At 56.8% G+C, this 7,826-nt stretch overlaps 1 protein-coding gene across 1 annotated transcript in view; it reads left to right on the forward strand.

The window, feature by feature from the left end:
• Window positions 1–7,826, forward strand: part of FOXK1 (forkhead box K1) — a 23,817-nt gene that overhangs the window by 3,281 nt on the left and 12,710 nt on the right. The window contains exon 3 of the mRNA XM_023532759.1: window positions 5,063–5,068. Coding sequence (XP_023388527.1) covers window positions 5,063–5,068 — 6 coding nt within the window. The remainder of the gene's footprint in view (window positions 1–5,062; window positions 5,069–7,826) is intronic.

Raw genomic sequence — 7,826 nt, forward strand, 5'->3', positions numbered from 1 at the left:
GGCCTGGGGCCTGAGCCCCGGTTCTGGTGCAGCGGGGCAGGTCCCTGCACACGCACGGGCCTGTTTTTCCACGGATGAAGCCAGTGAGCGCTCTGTTCTCCGTGTGGCCAGCCCTGGTTACGTCCATCGGAGTCGTGATGGCCCTGATGAGCGGTGATGCTCTGACAGCTTCGTGCGTGCTGGACCCGGTACCCAGCACGGCACACGCATGATTTTACTTGCTCTTTACAGCTCTGCGTGATGCACCGTTTCTTCTAAGCTCCTTTCGGATTTCTAGCAGTAGCTAGCTCTGTTCTAAACCCAGAATTTAGCATGTGATCTCGTTTTTCCCAGACATCTAACTGGAATTTCATGTAAAGCATGAGGATTCCATACGAGTTCACGACTAGGCTGCGCTGTGAAAATGCTCTCACGTTTACTTACGTGTGTGTAACTTCCACGTTACAAATTTCATGCAGTAAAACGATGCAGCCCCCTTGGAGCAGAGCTCCGTGTGGCCCAGCAGCTCACCGGCCCGTGAGGTCCGCAGGGACCACATAGGCCAAGGCTTACAGGAGCGGTCTGGACATCCCCCGGCTGACGGTGGGCACGTGGGATGTGGGTGTCCCTGCAGTGGAATGGTATTCAGCCATCAGAAGGCACAAGTGCTGATACCTGGCTCAACACGAGTGACCCTTGGGAACACGGAGCCGAGTGAGGGAAGCCGGGCACGGAAGGCCACACGTTGTGTGATCCCGTGGATAGGAAGCGTGCGGAACTGGCAAGTCTTCAGGGGAAGTCGGGAGTGGCTGCCAGGGCCTGGCCAAAGGGGGTAACTGCTGACCGTGACGGGGTTCCTTCCCGGGGCGAAGCAAACGTTCTGGGTCACACGACTGAGTGGCACAGTCTGAATGGGCGAACGGTGACTCAGTGAAGCTGATGACAAACACACGCACTGACACGTGTACCCAGGATCCCCTTATTGCTGCTGCGGCAACATTCGGCGGCGTTTCCTTGCTGCTGGGCGCCGAGGGCTCGTGGGACGTGTCCCGTGCTCCATCAGGTGGCAGCGAAAGGCCTGCCTTCCGCACGTGAAGAGCACCGCAGGCTGACCGGTCAGCCTCAGACTGGCGCCGGATTATTAATCGTCAATATAGAGATGCTCTTTAAGGAAGAAGGTGTTTGAGTTTGTACCTGGGGGACTACGTGATACAAGCATATTTCGCAGCCATGTTTTAAATGAGCATGGCAGCCGGCTGGTTAGGGCGCTCCAGCACCCTTTGCGAGTTGAAGTCGCTTTTCTGTTTTAGGGGCGGTGGTTCACACAGGCGTTAAGAAGAGATTCCTAGGAAGCAGAAGGAGGCAGGTGTGGCCGGAACGGCTGGGCAGTGGTGTGACTGGCCACTCGATTTATATTTAACTTGCTCTTGCGCCTAGAGTCAGTCAGGAGGGGGCGGCGCTGTCCCGCCCATGTCCTTTTATTTGAGGGCCGCCCACGAGGGACAGCTTCTTGTTTTCATTTGGTAAAATATTTTCAGAGAGAGTAATAACTTTGGGGCAGGCTTTCTCACTTTTTGGCCTTTAATTAAGTGTCACACAAAAGGGTTTCTGTTTACATCCGTTTATCTTAGCACTGCGGAATTCAACAGAGTGTTTTAGAAACCTCAGAGGCCCTTGAGGTTTTGCTTGCCAAGATCCTTTTCATCATAGGGGAGGAGCCCGAGTATTTACAAACAGCCTGGGCTCGCCCTTCCTCTCCAATCCAGGACCCTCCCCAGGAGACCAGGGCCGGCAGCCCCCCTCTCCAGAGGTGCAGGAGCTAAGCGGGTCCCCAGGGAAGCTGGCGCTGGGAGAGGGTCCTTTATAAGAACAGGCGGCAGCCCGGGGCGCCCACCCTCCTCTCTCTGTTCTCCTAATTTGGTGTGACTGTGCCCCGCTCACCCCATTGGCCAGCTGGGTCCCTGCAGCCCAGACCTCGGTGAGGCTTGGTGAGGGTTGGTTCCCCCTGCCCCCGGTCTCCTGCACCTTGCCCTGTGCCCCTCCCACCCAGGACTTGGGGAGGGGCTCTACCTGTGGGCAGTTCTCTGGGTGAAGAGCCCCCGCCCTGCCCTCCCGGCCCAGCCCCTTCCTCCCTGGCCTTCTGTGCTTCCCCTCTGTTGTGTGTGTGGTTTTGTTTTTTTTTTTCTTTTTTTTCCTGCCCTAAAGTACTCCACCCAGAAAATGAATGAACTCACTTTGAAGTCAATTTTGCTGTCTTAAGCAGTATTTTGTTGACTTTTTTTTTTTTCTGTTTTGCAAAGAAGTGTTTTTAGGAAAGGAGAAATTGGTTAATCATTTTCTAGGTATTGCAAAAACAGAGACAAGCCTAAAAGTGTTCCTTTCAGCTAGAGTTTTAAGAAAACTGCAGAAATAAAACCAGAGAGAAAGCATAACAGAATAACTAAATTACCCATTAAGAGCAAGATTTTGTAAGCTCTATCTCTAGGAAGGCTTTTCTTGATTTTTCTAATGTAGAGACCAAAAACAAAAGTAATTTGTTGGCTAAAATTTGGCAGAGGTTAGCGGAACGTGATCCAAAAGAAAAAGCCACTGACTTCAGAATCTGAGCTACTGCTAATCGTGACCTTGAAGCAGATAAAATTCAGCCCCGACTCAGATTGTTTTGTTTCGCAATGTTGGATAGCTCGGAGTCTGGAGGTTGTCAGGTCCACCTTAGAACTGCTTTCGTTTCTCTGGCAGACTCTGGACCCTTCCTTGAGTGGTTTTTCTCGCTTAACGGTGTCTAGCTGCAGCCTCGCCCCAGGCTCTCAGCCCCATCTGGAGAGGGGTGTGGTTCTCTGGGGGGCTAAACCACACCAAGCAGAGATGCTCCCCGGCTGGCATAGGGGCCTTGCCATTTGTGGGTCACCTGGAGGGCCGTTTTCCTCCTCCCCTCCCCCCACCCCGCCCTGCACCTGTACCTGTAGACCTCACAGCCCCCTGCCCTGCCCCGCCCACACCCACCTGGTCCCTGTCCTCATCTGAAAGCTTAAGAGAAGTAGAAATTGGTTCATCCACACGGGAAGGTGGGGCCTCCATGTCTTTTACATTTTCCCTTCTGCCCAAATCTCTGCCACGCTGTTATTTTTTGTTTTTGTTGGTTTTTGTTTTTTGGGTTTTTTTGGCTCTAAGCTGTTGAGACAAAGTTGAATGAAGCTTGTACTTAAGTTCCTGTCTCCATTGCAGAGCTGCTGGGAGTGGCGTTTCCTGGTTCTCGGGTACATCTTGGGGGGCCCTTTGAGGGTTCACAGTGAATGTTTCTTGGATGTGCCTGCTGGGCACCACCCAGCCAGTGTGGGCACACGGAGCCCCCTTCCCAGCACACGGAGCCCCCTTCCCAGATCGCACCCTCCGGGATTCGGGAAGCAGAAAGGACCTGGAGGGCAGGCGCTGCGGGAGGCGGGAGCCCCCACCCCGAGTCTGCATGAGGGTGGGCCCCGCCGCAGCGTGGGCGTGGGAGGAGGAGCCCCACAGCTTGCTGACCGGTTTTCACTGGGGCAAAACGTGTTTCGGAAAGTAGTCGTCTTAGAAAAGCCTCCCAGATGTCAGGACACTGGACTTCCGTCCAGGCGACACAGACATTCTGAAGGGCAGCTCGAAGACACTGGCCTCTGGGGCTTTTGTTTCCTCCTTTTTTTTCCTTTGTGATCGCAGAAGCACTGTCTGTGCATGCGCTATACAAAAGGCAGACGTTTCCGACAGCGACCCGCTCCCCGAGATAAGTCCCTGAGCTGCATCTCCTCCAGGGCCCATCAGGTGTGATTGCCTGTCCCCCCCAAGGACCCCACAGAGCTCACGCTCCCCTGCAGCCAACGTCCCCTTCCTCACCGTGCCTTGGCGTCTTCCTGCGCGGCGGCGTTCAGTGGCTTCACGGCAGCCTGTCCTCCCAGAGACGCTGTGACGTGGCCCCCGCTGAGGGATGTGTGTGCCACTCCCAGGTCCCCTCAGAGCGGCATTGCAGCCACCTCACAGAGCAACGGCACGTCAGCCGTCCGAATTGCCTTTCCAGAGTGTCCGAACACTCTCCCGCGGTGACAACGGCCTCGGACTTGGCCACATCGTGAGACGTGTGCCCCTTGAGGTCGGCAGACTCCGGGTTTCAAGAACGGGAATAAAGATGGAGACCGTGACCGCCACGCGTGCCAGGCCTGTGCCGCGGCTGGACACCCAGGCCACCCTCATCCCTGCGGTCACCCCGCAGGGCGCGGGCATTGCCGGCCCACTCCACAGGTCGGGAGACCGAGGCGCCGGGCGAGGAGCTCTGCCGTCCGCCCGGGCAGGCCGGGGCGCCGCCTTTGGCAGAGGCCGCGGCACAGCCGGTTTATGTCACGCGTGCGTCGCAGAAGTTTGTTTATCGAGGTGACGCGTGCAGACGCACCTGCTGCGGGGAGTCATCCTGCAGCGAGTCCGAGGGCACAGCGGCTGTTCCCGGCCACAGCCCCGCCGGTCGCAGCCCGGACAGTCCCTCTCGCTTCTCTCCTCTGCGTCGATGCTCACGGGACTCGGTTTCTCAGGTGTAGACACGTTTGGACCGCGTCCTTCTCCACCCCATCCTCCCGGGGAAACTCCGTCCGAACGGTCACTTTAATTCGAGTTGCGTTTTCCTTCGTATAACCTCCTGGGTCCTGAGAACTGTGGGTTTCCTTACTGCATCTTCCCGTGTCACAGTGTAGCTTGCGTTACTGTTGCCTTTTCTCCGTTTAAGTGGTTTGTTACTGTTGCGTTTTCCTCCGTAACCTTGTCGTAGTTGGTTCGCCTTTTCCTTTCCGGTGCCTGGCTTTCCTCCTCGTTCCCGGGACCGGCACCCCCTCTGCCCGGTGTCGGCATCCGTCACCCGCACCTTCACTGCAACATCTCCCTCTGGGGCGCAGCCCGCCCCAGGCCTGGCCCCTCGGTCCCCGTGATCGGCTTCCTGTCGTCCTGGGGACCCCCTCTTCTCGGACTCCAGCCTTCCTCCTTCCCCATCGGCTGCTGTGTTTCATTGGGGACCATCCTCCAGCCCTGTCCCGGGACAGGCGACAAGAGAGGTACATTTTTTAAAAAGTCTTCCGTGCTGGGAAATTATTACTCTACGTTCACACTGGGTAGGTGGTTTTATTGCATGGGGAATTCTAGGTAGGAGACGTTTTCCCTCAGAATCGACGTCCCAGAGGTCAGGGAGCGCCCTGTGCGTCCAGCTGCGGCCCATCCCCGGCGCGCACGCGGCGGTGGCAGCGGCTTCCGAGCTCATCCCCGTCCACCGTCGTCGGTGGTCTCCGGAGTTCTAATCCCGTCACACACGCTGTGTCCCCTGCACGCAGCACGCGGCCGGCTCAGCGCCGGGCTTGCGAGGGGTCGTTGTCGTCTGGCCTGGGAGCGTGACGGGGCCTCTCGCCGTGAAGACTCGTGTCCTGCAGTCTAGGGAATTCTCGTCATTTCCGTGGCGTTTTTCCGCTGCGTGTCCTTATTCTCACCTCTCTCTTCTGTCCCTCTGTCCCTCCCTCTCATCTGCTTCTGGGCACATTTCCTCAAGTCCCTCTTTCCACCCTTCCTTGAACTTTTATTTCTCCTCTTAAAAACATTTAAGAGCCTCTCCTTGTTCTCCAGATGTGCTTTCAATAGTGTCCTTGTCACCTCCTACGTGCGGCCCCTCAGCCTCCCTGGGCGCCGGCCACGCTGGCTTTGCTCTGCCATTTCGTCCCCGCCCGGCCTGCCTGTCCTCGGAGCTTCTGTCCTGTCTGGTGGCCGAGTCCCTCAAGTGGCAGATGTGCCTTGGTGGCTGTTCACGTCCAGGACAAGGTACCACTCACCTCCGTGAAGCCAGAAAAATTATGAAGCGAGCCCATGTGTTTACTCAAAGGGCATTTCGAATAAGAAAGTCTATGTACTTTAACTGAAACATTGAGTTTATAGAATTAAAAAATTCCTATTTCCAAAAAAAATTCAAAAGGCATGAATGAAAAACAGTTACCACTTACTTCTGTGTGTTTATCACAGTGTAACCTTCTGCCTGAAAAGTGTCAGCTCAGTTGCCACCCATCAAAGAGCTAATGATGTTTTTTAACTGAAAATTAGTGATCTAATTACAATCTCAAAACAAAAACAGGTACTAGAAGGCCGCTCGGATGGCTCAGAGGTGTTGGTGCGGGCGGGCCCGGGGGGCACTCGAGTGGCCCCTCCTGTGGGTCTCACCAGTGGCCTCTTTGGGGAGCAGGCAGACCCTCCCCCCTCAGCCTTCGGGGCGATGTTTAGGGTGTAGACTTGCCCTTGGCCTGTTCCCAGAGCACCTGCCCTCCCCAGAAGTCCACAGGCCCTTCCATTTCCTGCAGGGGGCGGGGAGGTCCCATGGTTCTCTCGATGAGCCCAGGGAAGGGGACCAGGGCGGAGAGGGGACCCGAATGCACCTGACAGTGTTCAGCCGCCAGACCTGGCAGCCCACGTTCCCACTAGGATTTCAGAGCCATGAGGGCCATGTCCCAGGGGGCTGGCATGGGGGGCAGTGACTGGAGGGCGATTTTCCTGCAGCCCCCGGGCGCTCTCGGGGGCCTGCTCACGGTCCCCAGCAGAGCCAGCCCGCCAGGCGTCTGAGCCAGTGTCACCACAGAAAAGGCTCTTCGCCATCTCCAGGGACAGACTTCCGTTGCTGGCCCGGCGGTGGCTTTGGGCCTTTTGTCTGATTTATTTTTCTCAGCTTGAATTCTTATCACCATAGTGAGACCTTGAAACACATATTCTCATCAGGCTGCCCATTCTCTTCCCACATTCCAAACAAAAGATGTAAACATTGCCAGCTGTGGCTTGGACGTCACAGAAGTCACGTTCTGAACCTGGGCTGTCACGGGGCCAGCAAGGGTTTGTCCCGGCGAGACAGTGGCCCACATCCAGAGCAGCTGGCAGCACAGGCCGGTCTCGAGGAGTCGCCACTCACGACCTGAAACAGAAATCCAGCCTCGAAATCGTTTTCCGTAAAAGGGGGACGTGGTGACTGACGGTCTGAAGTGCATGTTCAGCTCATGCCCTCCTTCACTCCGAAGACAGGTGCCTGTGTCACGCGACATCTAGTGCCACACCACGAATTCAGACTTCCCGCACACCTTTGCGTGAGCCCCGTGTCCCAGAAGGGCCCAGAATGTCTTCTCCCCGGAGACACACGAGTGTGTTTACACTTTAAGAATTTTTTTTAGATTTTGCTGATTGTTGAGTTTTGCAGTGGAGTAGTATAAAACTTTGGTGTGGGACCTTGTCCATTGTCTCCAGAGCCCACTGCCCCGTCCCCTCCGAGGCCCGGGTCTGAGTTGAGCAGTTTACAGCCCTAAGACACGGCCCGCATGGCGTCCAGGCTGGCTCCCTCCCCTCACGTGGGGCTGCGGTGGTGACCGGGCGGCCGGGTACCAGGCACAGCCCTCGGCCGAGGCCAGCTCGCGGGAACAGCTGAATGGGCTGCATTGAGGAGCGAGCTGCTCTGAGGCTGGAAGGGCCGCGTGCACAGACGCACGTCCCCCCAGGCAGCCTGCTGGGCTTGGGGCTCGGGAGGGACCGCTGTCCAGCTGTGCCCGTCCCCGCCGAAGCTTCAGCAGACGGTTTGTCGTGAGAGCCACCCAGCACGGTAGCCAGCTGGCCGAGGCTGCCCGCCTCTGTCCCTCGTGTGGGCCAGCCCTTTCAGCCTGCCATTTCCGTTTGGAATCCTGTGGGGACGGATGGCTTCTCTCTGGGCTTTGCCTTCTGAGGGTTAGACATACGTTTTCTATGGTCTTTTACAAAATGGTGATTGGGGACGGGCAGCACGGCCTCGTGCCGAAGCCCAGGAGTCGCTGTGTCCGCTGTCCACC

The sequence above is a fragment of the Pteropus vampyrus genome, unplaced genomic scaffold, assembly GCF_000151845.1.
Source record: "Pteropus vampyrus isolate Shadow unplaced genomic scaffold, Pvam_2.0 Scaffold90, whole genome shotgun sequence".
In the NCBI taxonomy this organism is placed as follows: Eukaryota; Metazoa; Chordata; class Mammalia; order Chiroptera; family Pteropodidae; genus Pteropus; species Pteropus vampyrus.